Below are 24290 nucleotides of genomic sequence, written 5' to 3' on the forward strand. Positions count from 1 at the left end.
CTGCCACTTTTTTATGGGGAGGCACCTCTTGCATTTAGAGTTCCATCATTTCTGTAATTTTTATCTAGTTATATTAAATCTTTCCTCTTCTTGGTAGTAGGCTATTTCATTGATTTTATCATTGTTTCTCCTGTCTTTTTGTGGTATAAATGTATGAAACCATGCTTATATGGAAGGGGAATAAAAACGTTTCTAATAGTCTGTTGTCTTTTTCAGAAGTGAAACCTTTGCTGCCCTAATGGGGTGAAATCCCATAGGATATGCCATGTGATTTTCATATAAACCAGGGAGTTTTATTAGTATTATTACTGGTCCTGGAGACCCTAGTGCGTTACTAAGAAGTACTTAGAGCACTTCTGGTTTTGGGAAACTCGGTAAAGTAAAGACGCGTTTCCTTTGTGCAGCAGGCTGAATTGTGCAAGAATAAACAATAGCAGCCATATTTTTCTGTCAGCTCACAGGCCAGCTACTGGTGAAAAGAAAAATGAAAAATCCAAACTGAAAGTTTAATTTAGAATGTTTAAAATCTTTTATAATCCATCTGTGAAAAAATTAATAATTTCTTCAGTGTCATGCCCTTCTGACAAAATCATCATTTGAAATTAAAAAGAACGGATGCTGTGTTTGTCTTTGAAATGGACAACTTAAACATTGAAAGAGAGGGATGCTCTCTGAAATGAAGGAAGTTTAAAGGATATCACTAGCAGAAACAGCAATTTTGGTATTAGGTGAACAAAAGTCACAAATCAGAATTGTCATCCATTGTGTTAAGTGTTTTGCAAAAAAAAAAAAAAAGAAGATGTGTTATGCATTAGGTAATTTGTCAGATCTTTGTAAAGGTTTTGTAAGGACAAAAGGGATTTGTCACGTTTTTGTAAAGGACAATGACACAAAAGTAGAGCTGTTAGCTGCAACCTTAGCTGACCTTAACTAAAAATTGCTCTCTATCCTGGTTATAAGCCTCTGCAATTCCATTAGCTTCAGTGAATTTCTCCAGCTTTTGCAGGAACCTAACCTGGAGTTAAGGGTTGGTGCAGGGCTGTTGATTCCGTTCCTCTGTACTTCCTGTTGGTAGGGTGCACTGCGACTCAGTGTGTGGCCTACCCTATTTTGATAAAATCTGTTGTTCTCATTAGTGCCATACAGAAAATTATCCAGTTGGGTTCTCAAATTACATCCACTGTTTTTGTAGCTAAAACTGTGTTTTTAAATATGAGGTATTGTCTGCACTCCTGTATGTTAATATTTGGCTTCTCTTCCCTTCTGCCTGCTCTTGTAAATCAGTTTTATTTGAACTATAACAGAAGTGTCTCATAACTTCAATGCCTTTTCAAATAGCCTTTGAAAAACAAATTTAATAAAATTTCCTATAGCACTGAAGCTTCTTAAAATATGAACCTATAGTACATCAAGGAGAATTTTGCTGTATACATTCATGCATCTAGAGACAGGAGAGAGCATGCTGTAATTAACTTGTTTGACCTGAAATGTATACAAGGAATGGAAAATTTGGCTGCATGTGTAATGACCTGGTAGTCCAGGTAATTTCCTTTATGCCTCAAGTTAGGTACCTGACATTTATAACGCATAGAATCTTGCTTGTTGAGCAGTCTAGCATTATATTTGCAGAACTACTGCTATACTAACTGGTATTACATTCATGTTCAGTGATTTATTTGATCTAGAAAGCCAACAAATTTCTGCTTTTCTAAAAGGATGTTTTCTAGGGCTCCAGATGTTCAAATGATCTACGTTCTGGTTTCCCTCTTTTACAGCTGTGATGAACACATGATCATTTGCAATATATGTGTGTATATATATGTATATATGGTGGGACATTATGTATATATAGTATATACATTGACATATATTGGGACATGATTTTCACTTTGGTCTATGACTACAACATTGGACTGTGGCTTCAACAACCTGTTTTAGAAACCTCACAAATAAATCACTGATGATACTTATGGAAGTTACCGCCTTCCTTAGATTTAAAAACAAGTATATTTATAAAGTACCAGTTTGTATAGAGTAAGCTTTGGATCTGTCCCACTGTCAAATAGAGCATAAAATAATAAGCTAAAATTTGCAATGGCTGCCTGATAAACACAAGGGTATTTTAATTAACCTGCATGCAGAAATTAACCCTTAGAGTACTGCTTCAAATTCTTCAATTTATTTTATTATTTAATTTTACCAGTGGGCTATGCTGCTTTTCTACTCAGTTCATAGTACTGTACATAAAGTACATTAAGTGGCCATACAAACAAAAGAAGTGAGAAAAAGAAAAAAAAAAAATCCAATCAACTTTTTATAAACAAGGGATTCTCCAAGACTAAGTACTCCAGGTTGCTAATGGGTAACGTATTCCTAAGCAACTATTTTTTGTTAAAGGTTTTATGAATTAAAAGCATGTAATGTTTCACTGTACCTGTGTACTCGTTAGGTTTCTTCCTAAAGTGTCATAGGTGTGTCTCCTTTAGAAAGAAGTCAGTTCTTTAAGGGTTAATGTGGGGTTAAGCAATCCTGAGGTATTCTCCTGCTTGTCCTCTCCTAAAGGTATCTGCATGTTAATTCTCAAATATTACCTGAACAGGTCAATATAAACACTGTATGAATGACTAACTGAATGAATGAAATAATTCCTTTGAAATGCTTGCTTGATCTTGTAAACGACTGGAAAACAGAAACGTGATTTCTGGATCAAGGTCTTTAACAAAATGCATACAATTCTCAGCAGAGTAGAAACTCATAAACTGACAATTTATTCTGATTTCTTTGTCTTTCAAATAGCCCAATAGAATCCTGCCAGAATTTCTACAAAGACTTCACATTACAGATCGACATGGCTTTCAATGTGTTCTTCCTACTCTACTTCGGCTTGCGTGTAAGTAGTGTGTCTTTGGTAGCAAGAGGCAGGGAGGGAAGGCAGCTGCTGTATACGGTGATTGAAATAGAGATTGTATTTTCTTTGAAAGAAAGACAATATCTTATTTAACACAAAAAATATTGTTTTGAAATGTGTAAGTCAAAGTTTAAAGGCTTAGAACTGCTCCATTAAATATCTTCATGATACACTCGTTTTTTTCCCCTTTATTTGTATATTTACATTTAATATTTATATAAAGCAAATGTTTTTGTGACTTTTAATTATTAATCAAATGAAAAGGTAGTTTCACCTTATTTAAGCACATAGGCAAGTTCTAACTATGATGCCCTTGGCATCTAAGCTTGCCAGTTTCCCTGGGCTGATTTGGTACTCAGGAGAGAGAAATGACAACATCCATTCAAAAGCCTGAAGTGCTGCTGCAGTCCTGAACTATGCCTTGTAGGAGTCACCCTGCTGGTATCCTTGGGACATGTAATAATGGGACTCTGTGTAAACTGCTCTGTATTGAGAAATTTGTGAACAGCAAATACATGATAAGACTACTACCAGCATATTTGGTGTGCTAGAACAAAGGTGATGTACTTCAAAATACTTTATAATTGCCTACACTTTTCTAATATTACTGATACATTGTCAATAAATGTGGAAAAAATATTTTTAGAACAGATATTACAACTGATAATGTAGATGATCTGTCTCTTAAGTTAGACCTTTCATTTTAATCTCAGTTTTATTATCAAGAAATTCACAATACAGACTTCTTTCCAGTGAGGCATGTTTTGTCTGGACTGACCTAAAATACCGGTTACTACACTAACTTTTGAATTTAATATTTTAGAACAAATACCTGCAGTCGGCATGAGAATAATCTGATTCTTTTATCTCTTCCCCTCTTTTTTTTCTTTCCAGTTTATAGCAGCCAATGACAAGCTATGGTTTTGGCTAGAAGTTAACTCAGTGGTAGATTTCTTCACGGTCCCTCCAGTGTTTGTGTCAGTATATTTAAACAGAAGTTGGCTTGGTAAGTACAGTGGTTTTACCTTTAAAAAGCTTGTTATAAAATTATTTCAACTTTGCACATTTGGGTTGAGAATTTCTTCATCTTATGTTATTGTGTAAATAGAAGAATTTTACCAAAGTTTTTTTTGAAGTGAATTTTAAGCAGAAAGGTGGATTTTGTCAGAAAAACCACTTACTATATCTGTTTTGTTTTCAACTCGTTAGTGTAATCTCCTACTCTAAGTGGTGGAAAACTCCATTTTGGAAGTACTGTGTAACAACCTGCCTTTATCAAACCATGATTTTGATTTGTGTCAGCTTGCCACCTGAACAGGTGATTTAGATCATTCACTCACTGAACTGGATTGCCATGGATCATTGTCAACAATGAAATCAGTATATTCTCATTGCATTTTTTAAGCCGGTGTGGTTAAATTTTGAATCCACTGAAGTGACTGATTTGAAAGATACATTTAGACACTTAATATATTTGTTGGACTACTAGGAATGCATTATAAAAGATATGCCACATATAAAAGGGAATGCAAAATGAAAGAGAGTACACTCAATTTAAAAAGTCCATAATGTGCCAAATGAAGTTTCTTGTACAAGTGTTATATGCTCTTTCATGATGAAAAATAATCAGCAAATGTTGCAATTGTTTTATTCAGAGAAAACATCCTAAAAATGGCATACTTTGTGAATGGCATGTCTTTATACAACATATGAAACTTCACAGTTTGGCAATTCATTCCTCCAGAAATACAGGCACTCATTTTCCCTGAAAACTGAAGAGAATAGTTATCTTAAATGTTTCATATGAGAAATAAAATAAACCAGAGGGTCTTTAATAGTCTTAATATTTTCATCTTAATATAGAAGGGCAAAGATACAAAAAATATTGATGATGGTTTTTAATGGAAAGAGATCAGTAAATTTATAACCACAGTATAGGTCATATAACCATATTAGTGGTTATTAGTATGCCAGGGAATAAAGCAATAAAACAGCCAGAAAAATCACTACACATCCTCCTATGATTACTCTCTCTATCATATAACACTTCTGTCATATATGGAAAACTAAGTAAGGCTTTTTGAAAGAGAAAATATCATACAATTACACATTGACAGGAAATAAAATTTTAAAAGAAGGTATGTAAGTAAAAAACTTGCTTATTCTTGAAAGAAAATTGCTGATTTTAGTAGCTATAACTTAATCTCAGATTCCTTGCATTATGTGAATTAAAGGGATGGATTTTCACTCCTGTATGTGATGTACCAGAGTTTCTCAGAAACTTTGAGATTGAAATCCTTGGAGATGGAGGCTATCTGAGAGAATAAACAGAATCACTGAATCCATTGAAAAGGAATATGAAATGAGAAAGTAGCAAGACCACAAATGCCACTTTCTCTGCCTCTGGGAAATGAGGCAGAGATAATTATTTGGAATGAATACCCTTCATGAAAGTGACTGCGTAATTGACTGACTCATGGTGACACAGCAATCCAGCTAACACCACTGGCAGGGATAATGAGAGCGTTTGCACATTTAGCATTTTCTACTGCATAGATTTTATAACTTTTATGTCAGTTTTCAGGAAGAGTTAAGCACTCATAGGGTTGAAAGGATTTCCATATTGCTTAATTACACCAACATAATTTAATCTTGATTTCTTGTTTATAGCCCCACTTTGCCTATTTCCTCATGGAATCCCTGTGAGACATTTATCACCTGCTGAGGAAAAAAAATTATGTGTTTTTTAATATATTCATCTCAGGAGTAAGACATTTACAATGTTTTAGCTTTGCACCTGCTTCCAGAGGGGTTTTCATTTTAGATAAATTGTCCTTAGTGAAATCATTCACTAATTGAAAAATGTGAATTATTTGGATTCCTAATGTAGCTTTAATTTAGACCAGCAAGGTATTTTGAGAAGCTGTGATGAAAGAATTTTTAAGTAAATATATTGAAGCATATTAATGAAGCCTGTGTATTCCTTTACACCTTTAGAAGGGATGGCCAAATTTACTGCCTGTAGAGCTCAAATGCTTTGCTCATACGTGTAGGTAATACAGTGGTAGGACTGAGTGTGTGAGAAGGGGGGAAAGGAGTGTGTTTAGAACACATTATTTAGTTTCAGGTTAGATGCCTACTTTGCATTTTTATTTTATGTAAATATTGTAATTGAGAGAGATTTCCTTCTGCTGAGGGGAATTCAGAACTTTTAAGTTGTGGATTTTGCACAAGTTGTCCCCATGTGTATGTAGGATTAGCAGGAGGTTTGCGTTTTAGTGAGGCAAGTAAATAGAGAGGGCTTAAGGTTAGGCAATGTGAAAATCATTCAACACTGGCACATTTTAAGAATTTCTTAATGATTTATCAGGTTTCCTTTGTACACTTTAGATTTCAAGATCATTTAGGAGCTGAAATAAAATGCACGAGCTGGAATGTATTGTGCATCAGGGCCTTTCCAGTTTATTTCATTATTGATTCATGTCAGTCTGCTGTAATGAGTTCAGTGAAGTACTTGGCAGAATCAGAGTTCCCAATGTGGCTCTCTGAATGCCTAATTCTCCAAGAGCTGTCCTGATTTAGCAGACTGACTAGTATCAGTATAGACCCACAGTTGGAGCAGTATTTGAAAGAAATCAAGAGGACGTGCTCTGGGTGTATCATCTATTCATGTACTGTAGTGGAAAGCCAGTGAATTTTTTCTGTTCTTAGGCTTGCTCAAAAATGCCATCATTCACCTACTGTGTAGCTCTTAGTATGTGAAACCTTCTCCTTTCCCTGCTACTCTTTTGTATTCAGCTGTTCTTAACATACGTTTTTGCATCTTGAAATGCTGTATATGAATTAAACTTTCAATCAGTATTCATAAAGGACGTTTCAAATCTAGTCATCTACCTAGATTCCAGTTTGCAGAAAACATTTGGTATTGAAAGACAGATCAGATTATGCTTTTTCAAAAGGTTTCTAGGAATGTCATTATGATCAATGTCTAAAGTAAAGCTGAAGGCAAAACAACACTTCAAACCTGCAAAATACCAGATCTTTAGATTTGGTAAATCCTTCAGAAAGGGTTTCTGTGGTATCAATTTTGTGTGCACAGGACAGCATAATAAAAAGAATCATGTGAAAAGAATACATTTGGCTTATGGAAAGAGCTACATATTATTGAAAAATTGGAGGAAGTACAGATAGGAAAGAAATTTTTAATGAATCTATATTCAGTAACATTCAGTGATGGTACAGTGCTTTATCATGCTGTATAAAAATTTCTTATGTTCTGACTTGAAAACTGTACAGATATGAACATCAGTGTGTTTTTGGATGCTCGTTTTCATCTAGATCCCCATGACATTTTTCCATAAACTGTAGCTGTGCTTTATCAAATCGTATGTATTGCTTGCACAACTCTAGACAAGAAACTTTCTGATAATGGTAGGACAGTTCTCCAGGTGCAGGATTCTACAGAGTGGAGAGAATCTTCCCAGGGAAGAATGATGTACAGGTGATTTTGACAGTGAATTTCAACCAAATTATTTTGGTGCATTGCTGAGTTTGTGTATTTTGTTTATAGTCTAAATGAAGGTAGGCTAATAGGGTTGTTGGACAGAAAAGAATTTGCAATGGGAGAAATAATGGCATGGTAATTTTTTTTTTTACCACAAAGTTGTCATAATTTGAGTATCCTAGCTAAGTTTCAGATTCAGAACTTTTTTCCTTTAGATAGCTTGCAGTCTGAAAAATTGGAGAGTCCTACAACAAGTGAATGTCTTCCAGGTTTATTTAGTAAAGACTTAATAACACTTTGCACACTTAAAACCATTATTCTATCTTCTGTGATAGCAAAGCCAATTCAAATAACTGAAATGCCTTTAATCATGTATTTGTATGCTTATGAAAAAAGAAATACTGATTTTATGATCTGACTGTATTAAATTAAGTTGCCTTGACAGGATTGTATTGTTAGAGGGGGATTTAACATAAGAAAGATGATCTTGGCTTCACATTTGCGAGAATTTATGAATGAGGAACAATCAGCCTTAGATTGTGATAGTAATACAAAGTTGTATTAATACAACATAATATATGAATTTGATATAAGTATCTCATATAAGTATTGATAATAAGTGTCTCATTATAGAATCACAGAAATGGAAGATAAAAAAGATCTTTTAAATAATCTTACTTCCTTTTTCTGACTGTATGTTTCATCTATTCTACTGTACAGAATATAAAGTGATAGAAACTATGTGATTCCTAGTAAATTGTCTTATCAGGAGGATTTTTTCTTCATCCTTATTCCCTGACATGCCTTTTAGTCTAGGTTGCTGCTGATGCTGTACTTTTTTTTTCAGAAAATAATTTTAGATATATAGTGGGTGAAAGAAGACAGACAACAGAAGCAAATATGGACACATGGAAAGCATAGAGAACAAATCTCTTCAGGTGCTGATTAGCACAGTTAGGGAAGGGGATCCTTTTTTTCCGGTGTTTGCTCAAATTCTGTCCAGGTCGTTTTAAAGACGTGTCAATTAATTTTGGATGAGACTTGTGGTTTCAGTGTCAATGCCTGGTCAGAGAAGAGTATTTCCAACAACTCTGGTGGAAATGCACCTTTCTTGGTGAATTAGAGAATGAAATTGGTTTAGAGATAGAAGACTTCGAAGAAAAAGTGGATGTGTCTTATTAAGGTAGTTAAGGTGAAGAGTGTGAAGACTTCTACCCATCCAGCAAGTGTTCTTCAAGATGAAGCTTTAGTTAAAAATCTGTGCATGAAAACAACATTTGTTTTAATGCCATGTAGACTTTCTTGCCTTAATCTCTACAGAACAGCTCAGCCTGAAAGCATATTTGAATGTGTAGAACACTTTATTCCTTTGGGAAAACTTAGATAGTTTAATGGAATTTAGTTACACTGACACAAAGAAGAGCTCTGATAACTTGGTTGTAGGGATACCACTTTGACTTTGCAATAATTTACTGGATTTTGGTGCATCTACAGGTTGCAAAGCTCCCTTGCTCAGCACCTTAAATTTGCAGTCATTTGCAATGACTTTATTGGCAAGTGTTGTGCATTTCTGCCATCTGTTGGTGGAATCTTTGAATGCACATCCAAATTCTACAATATTTCATACAAAACAAGCATCTTTTATACAGCTTTGATGTATTTTTTTTGGTCATCTTACTTAACTTATGCATTATTTTATGTATATAATGGAAGCCAAATTCTCTAAAATTTCCTAGAATAATTTTATTTTTTATATATGTGCATGTGTACTGCTTTTATATATGACAACATTTCTTTCTACACTTCAAATGCCCTCAAACAGGTATCAATGAATTTAATGAAAAGAGTTTTGAATGCTCAGTGTGCTTGGTGATTTGTCAGTAATCTGTCATTGAATGGACTGTATCACATTGGCATTTTATTGAAGACAATTTTTTTGCTTTTTTCTAAGCACCTTAATCAGTTCAGGTTTCACAGAGCATGTATATTTTGATAGGGCCCCAGTTAAAGTAATACTTACTTCCCAACAGGCATTTGAGTTGCTGCAATGTTAAGACCAGAAGGTAACCTTGTGACAAGTATATATTTGCCTAATGCATGACAGATTTTTATGGATATTGTTGTATTCATTTGTGATGATGCTCTCCTCCTCTCTCCTCCACTGATGAGAAGTCAAACAAGTAGCCAAAAGGCACTGGAGCTGAAAAGAAACACAGGGACAGCACTAGTTTCAAGTGTCATTAGTGTCTGTCATCTGACATGCATAGAAACTGTGTTCTTGCTTCCCTACCTCTGTGAACTCAAAGCAAACAGGATAATTTAAATCAACTGTTCCCAGTCTGTCTCTGTGAGAGGTACTTAACGTTGCACAGAAAAGTGACCCTAATAACATTCTGCTCTGAAGGGGAGGGGTGAAAGGCAGGGAGGGTATCTTGATATTTTTTTCATGTGTGAATGAGTGGCAGGCTTAGCCCAAAAGTAGTCCTAGTTTCTGAATTTTGAGAAGGTGTTGAAAGTTAATATCATAGCTGTTAACAGTTGTATAGCTTTAAAAAGTGGTTCCTACTGTGTTTGCCAGGCTGGATGGACTAACTTGACTCTTTCATCTCTAACGTGACTGAGCAAGAATGTACCTTCAGTGGCAGAAAATAAATAATCCAGTCCTAAATTTATAGTTAAATACACATAAATGTTGCCTATAAATGAATGCATATTGTTTGTTGCTATCCTGCTTTACATGATTCCAAGCCCTGCTTGTCACTTAGTCTCTTCATTTTCAAGAATTTAATCCCGATATATCATTGCTTGGCATTATTAGGCAGAATATTAATAGAAATATTAAATAACTTAGGTCAAGAACATATTCCTGACAAGACTTCCAGGGAAGACATGCCAGATACATTTTACGACTTCCTGGGGTTTAGTCCATTTAATGAGTGCCATGGCAATGCTGAGTAAATTACATCAGTATTTATAGCTCTGTCACTCAAACATGTCATTTAATGGAAAAGCAAATGGCATATGATGCTTTTCTAAATGTATACTTAAATATAATTTCTTATCCTGACTTAATTACTTTGCAGTAGTAAATAATTACTTTGTAGTAGAATTCTTTTGTCTGAGATTAATTAATAGGCTCATGGTTATTTCTTTTGAGTTTATGGAAATAACATGAACTTTTTTCTGGAACTTCTATAAACTATATGTGCCAGACTTGCCTAGAACCAACTCTAAGTAGCCCACAGAGTTTTAAAAACTATTGGATGCAAGTTACCCAGACATGATGACTTAAAACTGTCTGGCTTAACAGATGTGTTTATTTGCATTCCCCTTAGTCTCCTTAGTCACATTAGGAAGGCATGTATGCAGCCATTACATGATTGGCTTTTTTTAAGTTATGAAATAAAATATGCATGGGTAACTTTTGCTTTTTCTCCATCATTACTGAAATGTCCGCCATGTTTCTAGTTATGCAATGCTACGATTGAAATGTCTTTACAATGCAGTAAGTCTGTGGTTGGTTAATATATTTCATAAATGTCTTAGTCTTTTTGTATTCCGCTGTTTTTAAACTGAAAAAGAATATATTACTGTTTTGGACTGGCTTTTTAATTTTTATTTGTATTTTTATTTTTAAGAACAGCAAAACGTTATTAGTAGTTTCATTTCAGTGACCTAAATTTGAATTCCTAGTAAGATTTCCTTGTCATATAACCAACCCTCCCTTCATTGAAACACTCAATATTCTTTCAGGGTTATAATATTTAGAACTTCTGCAGGTATATTAATATTGTTCAGCATATGTTTTTCAGGAACTGTGCTGTAAGCCAAGCTGGTTTTATGTATATTTCATACAAAGGAATATAAGCAGCTAGACTTTACATTAGCTGGTGTAGCCAAATTATCTGTTGTCATTGTTGCATGGTGTTCTATGTCATATTTTTTCTGGACATCAATCCATAAATGTTAAAGATCACAGTCTGCCAAGTTTAGTGACAGAGAAACACAGAATGCTATTTTGTTGTAGATGGACTGCTAAATCTGAAGTTGTTTATAATAACGGATTTTAACTTTGCTCATATTTAATTCAGTCATACTTCCCTCTAGGATAATAACAGGATAGTAATAGCAAGTATAAAGGATTTATGCTGAAAAGTAAGTCACTGCAATTTCCTTTAATAGCCAAACATTTTGCATTTTTAAAAAGATATTACATAATTTTCTTCTCTCCATATCCTTTTTTGCCCAGTTAAATATGTTCTCAATAACTGGATGTTATGTGAAAAAAACAGACTATTTTCCTTTTATCCTGCTTTTTATTATCAATTTAATTACTTTCTGACTGCCCTTGGATTCTCTAATTGTTTCAGTGGTCTTTCTGACTCTGTAATTAAGTTCTTCTGCTTAAATGAAGGCTACCTGGACTGCTGAGTTTTCTCTCTAATACAATGTGCAATAATACTGTAAAAGGAGAGAACTCATTCCCTCGAACTGCCGAGGGACCCTATTATTATTTATTCTGTCTTCTGGCATTTGTGTTTACTTGAATGAAGGGCAGTTAAAAATGCTTCTTTTAGTGTCACATTATCATCAGTCAGATGATTTCCAAATTTTCTTGAGCTATCTACAGCATGTAACTGACTTGCACGCTTTCTTTAATGGTAATATGAGAGATTAGTTTGATTTTTATTTTTTTTAAATTTGACTGTTTCTTATCTTATGTCAGCTGAAAGATCATTTCAAAATAAAATTTCATTTCTTGGCTCCCAGGTGATATATTAATATGTATAGTTCCTTGTAGACATTCAGTCTAGTCTTTATACATTATCCCATAGTTATTCCCCTGATAGATTCTTCCATTGATTTTTTGGACTGTGTTTTTAAATATTTTCAATCTAAGTTAGTTTGTTGCTAAGTGGGATCCTTTCAACTTTGAATTTTGAATGCTTGTCATTTGCAAACAACTTTATAAGTAATATAACTGATACCTGCCTAAATCCAAAATTAGAAGTCCTTATACCTAGAACATGACAGTTTATATTTTGGCATTTTTAGCATGAGTTCCATGATTTCTGGTTACTGTTTTTGATCTTTAGCTCACTTTGTATTTCTAGTTTCTGTAACACTGCTCAAAGGAATTATTTTATCTTCTAAACCCTGGACCAAATGTACTGCAATGTCCGTGTAGTTCTCATTAATTCAGCACCAGTTGTCTTGTGTGCTCTTTGGTGCATGAGTCTGCGTTTATGTGGGATTAAGAGAAGATGCATTTTTCAGTTTAAGTAATTAAAAACCCCAAACTGCATATCTGTGCTCCTCCTGACTTTTTTGCAAGACTGAATTAATCAAAAGCAAATCCTATTGAGACGGAATTGATATAAAGTGATGTAAAGATAGTTGGGCTTCCACTAGAAAGATTAGAAGTTAAGAATTCCATACAAGACTTGAGAAAGTTCTTTTGTGTCTGTTTTTTCTGAATATCAAAGAGCCCTGATGGAACTGATGTACTTTCCTGAGACTAGAGGTTTATTTAAACTGGATCATTCATATCCTTCCAGTAATCTTTTGGCAATTCTTTCACTCCATTATATATATATGAAACTAAGAAAAGTCAAGAGAGAATTTGATTAAGATTTTTCACTCTTGTTATAATTCTACATTCAAAAGGGGAAACTTTGTTAATATGGTTATTTACATGCACTGCTTGACCATCACCTGAGAGGTCCAAACCCCACTGGGATTAGGGAAGATGACTTCTTGTGCTCTGGGTATCCATGTGAGAAAAGCAGCTGGTCAGAGCCTGCTGCTGGTAACACCAAGGTTGTGGGCTCAGTCCCTGTCTGGGCCATATACCTGGGGTTTGCGCTTGATCCAGGTGGGTCCCTTCCATCTCAGAATATTCAGTGAATCCATTAAGTTTTGACCTTCCTGCTCATGTGACATTTCAGAATTAATGGTTGAATGGCTGAAAATCTGTTCCTTTATCCACTATTCTGTCTTTACAGTTTTTGCTATGCAAAGACAGTATATAGAGAAGGAAAATTTGGAATTTGTTCTTACAGCTGAAATATTTAAGGTTTTGGATTGCAGGATATTTATACCATCTGGCAGTTTCTTACAATATTGACTAAAGTCAAGGGAACAGTATCCTTCATAGTTTGTCACATGTTGCCACTTGTTTCACATCAATTTTTTGAATGCTTAACATACTCTAGTTCTTCTGTATTTATATTCTTACATTAGACAAGGCTTACACTTGATTCACTGCCGACCCACAGATATTTAGCCTTCACTAACCTTGTTATCACCTTCAGCAGTGTATAGTATCATACCATCTCAAATTCTAAGTGAAAAGAGAAACAGCAGAGCAATCCATAAAATGAAGGACATATTTCTGCACCACAAAAATGTCTCTGAAGTTATTGACTCCTCCATAGCTACTTGCACTGTGGTGGCTCATCTAATGGATTGCCAGAAAGTTTGCCAATAAAGCTAACGATGCTCGGAGGACAGTATTTACATTCTTTAGATCTGCATCCTTTGGGAACTTTTTGGTTGCTTTTCTTAGTTTCTTCTGTTCAGGGAACTTTTTAATTTGCAACAGTGTTAAAGAAGATGCTGCTAAACTTGGGAGTGTGTTTTTGTTTCATTCAGGCATTTAGTTTTTAATTGTTCTTGTAAAAGTCAGTACATTGTGTTTATAAATTGTATATAGTTATTAAAGATTTTTCTCTAAATCTATCTAGTGATCTTCTCTGCTTTGATATGTATAAAGGGATGTGAACTGAAAAAATTACATTTTTTTGGTACTTTAGGTTTCAGCTGTCTAAGCTTAACTTGTCTTCAAAATTGCACAGACATTTACCAGAAGCAGGTTTTCCTATGTTATCTCCCCAGATGCAACTTTGATTCAAAAGTTGAATCTTGGAAAAGCAGTGTATTTAACTTTATAATTTCATTTGCTTGTTGCTAGTAAATATAGAACATGTGGCAGATAAAAAAAAAGAGAATATTGCATCTTTTAATTTTAAAATAGTGTTCAAACAGAAAAATGAGGGCTTCTGCTTAAGTAAAACTGCTATAAAACTTTCCAAAGCCATTTTCTTGTTGCAGTTATAGGTGACTTATACAGACAAATTATTTTGCCGTCTTTTAAAATCACCTTTTATAAAGTAAGGCAGATGGAACTGTGCTACATGGACAGGTTTAGTACACAGCATTTTGTTAGGCATTATCCTTCAAGGAGTGCTGGTTTTATTCAAAACAGTAATATTGAAGCATCACTGTGAATGTTGAGCGGAAATGAATCAGCTGTGTATTATCTGAAGTGTGGAGTTCAGTTTGAAGAGGTTTTGCATTAAGGTTGGGATATCTAGCAACCATAATCTTCATAATCAAAAGTAAATTATTGTAGTCCCTTAGAAGCACAGGTGACTGGGAGCAAAATGCTTTTTGAGATTTCTGAGCTACTCAAAACTCTCTAGTCTTTAGTTCTCCATTATCATGTAGTTACTCTGCTCCTCAGTCGAAATGATCTGTCAGCTTTATTGTCTTCCTAATTGCTGATTGTGTTTTTCTTTGATCAGCCCCACACCATGTGGAACATTTTCCTGCAAAACTGAAGAAGTTTTTGTGTATGGGTGAGCTTATGGTGCACTGCAGAGCCTTTCCAAGCACTGTGTAGCCAGCAGTTAATGCCAGTCTCATTCATCCACCCTGCAGCTCCCTGGCCATTCCAAGTGTCATTTGCTTGAAGATAGGGAGTAATTGCAGCTGGCACTAGACTTGGGGGTGTAGATCATAACCTGGAGAGCCCAGCAGAAGGTCTTTTTTTGCTGAGAACTAACTGGAATATTAGTAGCCAATTAGAGCACTGACACTGTGTGCTGAAAGTGAAGTGAGGATTATTTTCATGTTTTAACAGTTTGCTCAGTTTTACTTAATTCTGTTCTGGCACGCTTTTCTCTGAAATTAGTCAAGGGAGCCAGTGAAGTTCAAGTATTGATTGCAGTGTTGTGACAGCAGAAGAAAGAATCACATCAGGATAAATATAAAAACCTAATATGGTTTAAGTACCTTCCACCACCTTCACATTTATTCTTTTTTTTTTTTTTTTTTTTTTCAAAATGCAGCATTTGAAAATCATTCCTATTCAACATGCATCTTCCCTGATACCAAAACTCCTAAGTCTTGGAGGGGTTCTTACCAATGTATCTTAGGGCTGCTGTAGGTAATAGGTGTAAAAGTTCAATTTTTAATTACGAACAGAGGTGATTAGTTAATTATGTAAGTAAATAAATTCAGATAATTTTATTAGTAAATATTAAATTTTGTGTTGTAGATATATAATTTATATATATTTTATGCAGTTTTGTTATTTGCAATTTAGATACTTATTAAAGCATAGTTAATGAAGTGTTTCTTAATTGCTAACATGGTTGGGACAATGCTAACTCTGAAGAAAAAGTTATTTTCGTAGTGGCATTGCTATTGTGCAGGCGATATATATCATGATGGTGTGGCAGTCAATAAATATCTGAGTTTCTACATGTGTAATATTGTGAATATGAATTAAAAGGAGATGGGATCCTTTATAAAGCAAATTATATGATTTGGGCTTTTATTATCTGTTAAATTCCATATTTTTTCTGTGCTTCACTTTCCTTCCTCTTGTGGGCAAAGTGTAGATATCAACACTGTAAAAGCAGAGACATCTGGAAATATTATCTGAATTCTTTCATGTTCACTCTCACCTGGAAAATTAATCCAGAGAAAATTGTATATCATTGCATGTGGGGCAGATCCTATAAGAAATATGCTGCATTCAGTAGAAAATAGCCAATGATACATAGATTTGAGGAGCAGAGTCTTCTGTGAAAATTTCAGACACCTATTTTACTAGGCACTGGCTCTAATCTATTCTGATAGTGCACAGAAATTTCTCTGTCTTCTCTTATTGATTGGGTAACATCATCCTTTAAGGGAAAGCATTTCTGTGCACCTGAAAATGCGAAAATTTTCTTCTCAGCAGGCAGATCACAGATTTTCTGTCTGACATGAATTTGAAGAGTTTTAAATGTTCCTTCCTTTACTGGCTTTATTCTTGACTCAATCTTAATGATGAATTGACACTTGCAGTTCTCAGACCTCGTATTCAAACATGATGCACTACTGAGGAGGTGAAGACTATTTTTTAGTACTGATTGGGGTGAAATAAGGGATGCTGAAACATGGTGCATGAATCTATACAACAGCTGTGTTTGCAAAAAGCAGTTAAAACACCATAATCTTTAATTTCTGTGGAATTTTATGACTAAGTTCTTAATCCTACAGCTGGTCTGAAATACTCTGTTTATTGTTGGTGCAATATAAATTTACACAATGTGCAAGGAATCATTCTGTACACTGAGTAAAAGGCTATTGCTTCACCAGGACAAGCATAAATATTTTTTGAATATTTGTCATCCATCTGGTCAGAAAATGGAATTAATGTTTTTTGCACCTGGATCATAACCACATACAGAGTTTTGTGGTGTATCATTTTCATAACTGTTTTTTCATAATTAATTTATCAATATGTATCTGCTCATATCCATTCTTTAACTATTTTCTTTGTGCAATTCGAAGGCTAAAGAGGCTCACTGACTAGGATGCATTATATCATACCAGTTGAAATGAATTAGAAGTGAAATATTTGACTCCTTTTCAAGCCCTATTTCATAGTATGCTCATTGTTTCTTTGACAGTTATGGCCTGTGCCTTGTGACTCACGAGAGCAAAGGCAGAATTGCAAGTCTTTTTTTAAATCAACCTCCTGCAGCATGAGTCAGGCTTTAGATCTGGCCTTTGCCCTTCCTTTGCCTTTGTTCTTATCATTTGTTCTGCCCTATGGTTACAGCCTCTCAAAATAGCATATTCCTGATTTTAGTGCAATTTGTTCCTGATGAATGCCAGGGAAAAATTATATAAGATGCTAACTTGTGATTTTTCAGGAAGGGAAGCCTCTTTATATTGAGTTGTAACGGTCACTTTAGAAAGCAACCTCCAAATTTCCAACCTTCTGTGCAACCTTCTTTGTAAGGTTAGCTTGCTGAGGTTTAACCTCTTATTTCAAGGGTCATTTTTGTTTTAGTAGCACCATCAGTAAAGTGTACAATTAATACTTTTCTCCCCAAATCAAAGAATTTGAAAAGGCATATTTTCCATCTATTTTGAATATGGACTTGCAGCATCTGGAAATGATTACACAAATGTAATATTAAAAAATAGAAAAATGAGAGCTCAATAAATTCTTTGTGTTCTTAACTCTCTTTTATCCACTAGGTAAATATGAATATTGGTTCTTCTTCCCTTCACAGTTTCAATCTTTTGTTAAAAATGGCACCAACCTCACTTTGGTGGGATAATACTTCTTTTGCAATAGAAAATGTTTACAACTTAATACTCCCTGGTTTATGTAAAGATCTGCTCTTCATTTACTACTGGCCATACCTGTGCTTGGTTTATGGAATATGACACTATTGTTGCCTGAAGTGGTGTAAAGCAGGAAAGTAAATGTTTCCATATCGAGTGACTGGTTTTATTCTTGCTAATGCCAAGCTTTCTGAAAATGGTTTAATAGCTTAAGTCTTTGAGACTAGGACATAAAATATAAATAATGCAACTACATGCATTTTCTCAGGAACTCAAGACTGGATTGTAAAGTTACTTTCTAAATAATTTAGTGAGACTAATGAGTGGCAAATTCTTGGCACAATGAGCATTATTCTGGTTTTGTCATAATCCATAGATGTTGCTACAAAGCTGTACTAAAAAGCAGTTGTTGACCAACCTATAGAGCTTTTAAATTCAGACATAGCAGGTTATTTTTTTCCTTTCTATGAATAATACTTTCACCATTTTTGAAATAGCATCCATGAAAATTTTATGGGCCATTTTGTGTACAGCAAATGGCTTTTACATTGTTGTTTCAGAAGTAGCAATTTAAAATAGAGGAAAGGTAGTATGTGGAAAATTCTGTGTTCACTTATTGTAAATTGAATTAAAAATGAATTTTCAGGGAGAGAATAGTCGCAGGATATAATATAGTTATTTTTCTCTGCAGCAGGTTTCTCCTTGGCAGGTTTCCTTGTGTTTTGTAGTTTTTTGCAGATTGAGCATTTGAGCACAACTGTAAGCAAATAGTATCCTACAAAAGCACAGCAAATCCATCACCCATGTCTAACCTGTATTTTAAAGAACAATGATTTGATACCCACTTCTACCCACTACACTGGTTTTACAAAGCAGGATCTAATCTTCCCTTGCTCTCTGTCAGGATGATGTAGCAAGTACCTAGTCCCTGCATAGCCAAAGGTAAAGTGGAGCCTAGCTGCTGGCAAGTCTTGCTTTCTTCTCCTGCATATTTAAGCTCAATAGCTTCACATTTGAATGGACTTTGAAAGCAAGTTGTCATTTAATTATAGCAGTTCTTCCATAAGTGTGTAAATCTGTTTTTATGACAAGTTCAATGAAGGTCATGGAGTGATGTCCTTCAAGGGTATGCTTCTGTAGAACATAGTAAAAACTTCACTTGTAAGTAGCTTTGGTTCATTGAAGGCAAAATAGGTTGTTAAAAGTCCTTCTAGAGCTCTTTATAACAGGATGTTTGTTGATTAGTTTGGATTAAATACTTCACAGCAGACTGCAGACATTTCAGGTAGTGCTGATAACACAGGGTTTAGGAGTTTTAGGTCTACCTGAGCCTAGGAGGCCAAGGATCACAGGGGTAGGAAACAGTGATATTCTACTGATGGCACCACCTTCATGTGCTTAATTGGTCTCCAGACTTTCACTCAGATGCTCATCTGAGCTAGAATATGTAAAAGGTATTTTTCTGGATAACTGAAAAAAATTAGTCTACAGAGAACAATTTTCTGCAATCTAATTTTACAACTAATATTAAAAAAATTGGTAAAGTAATAGATTGATATTATAGATGGTAGCAAACTGTGAATGTTCCTGAAAACAAGAAGCTGTCTTGGGTAATCGAGTTGTAGAACAAAATACTAAAAAAATATTAATTTGGAAAGCAGAAACTTCTGCACAGGAAAGTAATACCAGCAGCTTTGTGTAGCTGTCTGTGATGTCGAAGAATGCTTCTCAGCACAATATGCCATCATCCTGCTGCTGCTCAAATTTATATATCTTTTTTTTAAACTTGTGGAGCAGGTTTATTTTAGATTTAATCCTAGTTTGTGTCATTTAATTTATGTTTTCAAATTTTGATGTATGCAACAGATTAAGCAGTGCACTGATCGAAAAGAAATTGATAAAAATCTGGCAACGCCAGGAAGCTAAGGAGTTAATACTGTTAAAAATTGTTAAAATTGTTAAATAAAACCATAAAACCATAAAATTGTTAAAACCATAATAATAGGTTATGTAAACTAAACAGCTTGGCTCTTGCTATTTATTACTTAGGTCCTGTTTTCCTTTAGAGATGTTCCAGGCTTTCAAGGTGAGTGGATTCTACAGCCAAACATTTGCTGTACTAAGTATAGAGTACACTAATGATAGGTTTAAAATTGGATAATAACAAGATTATAATACTAGTCAAGGGGAAATACAGAAAGAAAGGAAAATATTGTGCCTTATATGGTAAAAAGTAAGTAGGATGTGCATTCAGTTTGAGCTGTACAAGATGTGATTAGTAACACAGATAAGTACTACCACATTCAAATCTTTTCAGTTGGAGAGGAATGATTCAAGTGCTCACAGATAAATCTTGGATGTTTGTCAGCATGCAGACATAAAACCCATCCCTACAGACTCAGTGGAACCTGACTATTGTGACCAGTGGGAACATAACCAGGTTGTTTGTAAGAACGTAGTGTTAAACGTTACAATGCAAAGGGCTCACAGAAGTAGTTTGCTTCACTATCTCCATGTTTCTTACAATTGGAAATTTTTGTGTACTACAATCCCCTTTATATTTGGCATTCCACCCTTTAACAACATTTCCAAAATACTTTGAAATCCTGTGTGTTTCATATAAGTACATACTGCAGCCTATTTTTGAGTCTGCTTTGCATTGTACTCCAGATGGTATTGCTACATTTGTGGGTCTTCTGAGGACCAAAACAAGGGGAAAAAGAAAGGAAAACAAAAAAGAAATAATAATCATAGTCATCAAAATGCAGATAGCTTTATACAGTGAAGTTTGTATATTATGCTCAAAGCAGGGAAATTCATGAAGAAAACCTATCATATGTAATGGAAAATGATGATTACTTTTAATTTGTAGAGCTTTATCCATTGAATGAGATGGTAGTTGTACAAAACTCCAATTTTGTGAATATTCATAGAGCAAGTCTGCTTGAGAGAGCTATGGACTCTATTCTTCATGCTCATGCTTTATGGCTAAATTGTTTTGTTTTAAATTCTTTTTCCTTCAGTAAGATAGCTGTCATTAACTGGAGTTGGAGGAAGAGTTGTTGTGTTTATTTGTTGGAGGTTTTTTAATTTCATCTGGGATAAATCCTGTAAGAGTTGGCTGATATTTTGACCTCTGCCTTCTGCATACTAACTTTAACTGGAAAACAGATATGTGAACTTGCCAAAGAAACTAATACACAGTAAAGAATTTCCTTTATGTACATATATTATGAGAACTATATTCTTTGCTAGAGTACTTACTTGTTCATTCCAAGTGAACAGCATCATGTTTGTGGGTTTTGAATCAATGGGTGTGGTTCTTTGATGTATCTGAAAGAAGCTTATGTGGTAATATCCGGATAGAAATGGCTTTTAAGCTCTAATACATTTCGGATCAGAGGAGCATCTGCACTGCCTGCTTGCTTCTGTGATTTGTTTTGCCCATCCAGTTTGTGATAGCCTGTTTTGTCAAGCTGAGTTTTGTATTTGAATTCATTCTGTTTGTTTCAAGCTAACGGAAATGGACTAAATTATCCTGAATTATCTTTTGATAACAACTGGCAAAGGGGAACATTATCCTGTGTCCAGTTAAACAAATCTGCTCCCAAAGAGAAGTTCTGTTAAAGAACTCTGAGCTGTCTCTCCATGTTGATACTGAATTAGCAAAAGGAAGGGTAAATATATGACCATCTTTGCTGTTAGTGAATGCTGTGACTGAAGACTGCATCACAGTACTTCCTTGCAGTGCTTCTGGAGCTGAAGATACAGTCATGATTCCCAGCAAGATTTTAGTCTACCACAACCCTTCTGGGGGCACACGTACAGAAGCGTACAAAAGTACTAGAAGGCGTAAAAAATCTCATGGAGAATTGTTCAAAAATGGATATCGTGTCAAACCTGGACATAATATCCCCGAAAAGGAAGAGCAACGTACTTTGCGAAACTCCTTGGTGTCTTGTTATAGGGTCGGCTCATACTGGGGTAAGGTCCAACTCTGAACTTTTTCTTCTGAACTGTAGGTTGTTATACTGTCTCTGGTGCTAGTATTATTGTATCTTCTGAAAAAGATACTCTGTTTTATTTTTCAACTTAAAAAAAAGCTGCAGTATTTCAGTTGCTTTGTAGGAAGAATTCTTTCCCAAACATACAGGGGATGTACTCCTAGCTCCCCAGCAAAGGGCTTCACCTAGAATCAAATATTCCAGTCTCTATTGAAGGATGGAATTTAATATTCTGCAGTGTTGGTGTTACCAAGAAATTTTGTTTGAAACTGCTGTCATTATTTAAAAGATGTAATAGCAAGTTGAAGGAATGTGCAGCAGAGAGATTTATTCTACACTTGATTGTAGTTTAGCTGTCCTGGTCATAGAGCATTTATTTTACTTTTATGCTGCAGGCTATCCTCCCCTCTTGTACCGTTGCATAACAGAGGTGGGCAAATGTACAAAAATATTTTGTCTGGGTTGGTTCCAAGCAATGTCAGATCCTTTTCCTCCCATTCTATTTCTTCTTATCTTTTTTTTTTTTTGAGCTTTCAAGCCTATCTACAGGGAGTGACATCTCAGAAAACTCTGCTGCACTCTGTGAAGTTGTTCAGAATGGGATTATTTTGCATCCTAAAAATTATCCCTCCATCCTGTGTCTCAAAAAAGGTTCCTAAATCTGGATTCTGGGGTTTTTTTCTGACTTTGTAAACCATGTGGTCTTAATGAAATCTGGGGTGGAAGTAGCCATTGATAGGTTTGATGAAGATGTGTTGGCTGTTCTGATAAATGGGTGAATGGTTTGTCAGAAATAGAAGTGGTAAGCAGAATCTCTTTGTATTGAACCCTTACACGGATATTTTGGACCTACTATTGTCTATTAGAAAAATAACAAGCAGCCTAAGGCAGTAAGATGGGGATTACATATCTCATTGGTGAGAAACAATGTAATGCTTGGTGCTGTTCTTGTCAATTGACCTCTCATGTTGAATGAAGAAATATCCCAATTCCTGTGTCTATTTATTAGAATCTCATTAAAATCATATAACTATAGTTGTCATGATTTCCTTGCCTTTCCCTTTAAAGATTTAAAATTGTACATTTCCCCATTTTTTTCAGGGGGGGAGGTTGGGGTTTGCAACCTATAGCTAATTCTGGTTGCTTCTGTATATTAATTCAGTGGAAAGCATCAGTTCAGCAGAGAGAGTGCAAAACTATCTGACAGTCAGGAAAATACCCTATTGCCTTTAAAGTCAAATAAAGCTCTAAATAACAGTGTTTACTTTGCGGTAAACTTTATAGATGAAATAATTTTCTACTGTAATTGCATTGCTACTGGCACATAGTTTATTGGCCATGTTGGGATCACTATTCTGTTCTAAAGAATCCATCCATTTTGCTGGGTCTGTAGTAAAGAGTCAGAATAAAAGTACTCCTGCTATATTCTAGATGTAGCCTGGTAGTTCAGCATGGTATGTTCTTCCTATTGAACAGATAATTGATTTCTCTAAAACTGATTTCAGGGATTTTTGGCAATATGCAGCCTTTTTTTTCAGACCATCTTTTACAGATTTTACATGTTACATGGTTGAACATCATGATATGAAATAATATTAGACCCATATTTTATCTTTTCAGTGTATTTTGAAAATGGTCTGCTGCACAGGCAACACAGTAGCTAAAAATAGTTTTGTAGTAAACAATAATCCTTTAGAAGAGTTGAAGGTTTATTTGAATCATCATACCTACGACTCAGATTACTATACTAGAGGCAAAACTAGGGACTACAAGACTTTGTCTCATATTGTTTAAGGAATCTGTCTCATTGTTTAAGGAATCTGTGCATATTGTTTATAATCATTAAGTTTTTTCTGGTCTTGATATCTATGAATATCTTAGCTTTGTTCTGGATATTGTGGCTGAAATAAACTCCAATTTCTAAGCATATTTTAATCATCCACTTAGAAGCAGAAGACTGAGAAACTCTAGAGGTCCTTCTTTGATTTTATCTGTGTATTTTTTATCTTATTAGAGAAATTTTTGGGGTAAATTAAATATTTTGGTACTTATTTTTTTGTATAATTTGTAGTATAGCAGATTATATCCTATTCTAGTCAGATACCATAAGAAAATTCAAATGTAAAACTCTTTGCCCAGAAAAAGATAAGTTACATGATGGAGAGAAAGTAGCAAGCACTTCCTGAGAATTCTGTTTAGCAGTTTACAATTAACTTTAGCAGACAGGGTCCATGAAATGTGCAGAATTAGAATGGACTTTACTGTAATTCATAAGAAACTTATTATATCTCAACACTCGATTATATCATTTAAATGTAAAACAGTTTTATAGGTATTTCATAAGAAAATAAATTATTTTTCTTCATTTGCATAAAACACATTCCCAAATATTGCTAAAGAAAGAGAGCTGTATACATTTGTATATATAGCTGAAACAGCTTTGGGAAAGGGAGTATTTTTG

At 34.6% G+C, this 24290-nt stretch overlaps 1 protein-coding gene across 30 annotated transcripts in view; it reads left to right on the forward strand.

The window, feature by feature from the left end:
- KCNMA1 (potassium calcium-activated channel subfamily M alpha 1) overlaps positions 1-24290 on the forward strand; it is a 420412-nt gene that overhangs the window by 240454 nt on the left and 155668 nt on the right. For all 30 annotated transcript variants that reach the window (XM_068197370.1, XM_068197377.1, XM_068197376.1 and 27 more), the window contains 2 exons: positions 2797-2890; positions 3803-3914. In XM_068197370.1, coding sequence (XP_068053471.1) covers positions 2797-2890; positions 3803-3914 — 206 coding nt within the window. The remainder of the gene's footprint in view (positions 1-2796; positions 2891-3802; positions 3915-24290) is intronic.

The sequence above is a fragment of the Anomalospiza imberbis genome, chromosome 8 (assembly GCF_031753505.1).
Source record: "Anomalospiza imberbis isolate Cuckoo-Finch-1a 21T00152 chromosome 8, ASM3175350v1, whole genome shotgun sequence".
In the NCBI taxonomy this organism is placed as follows: Eukaryota; Metazoa; Chordata; class Aves; order Passeriformes; family Viduidae; genus Anomalospiza; species Anomalospiza imberbis.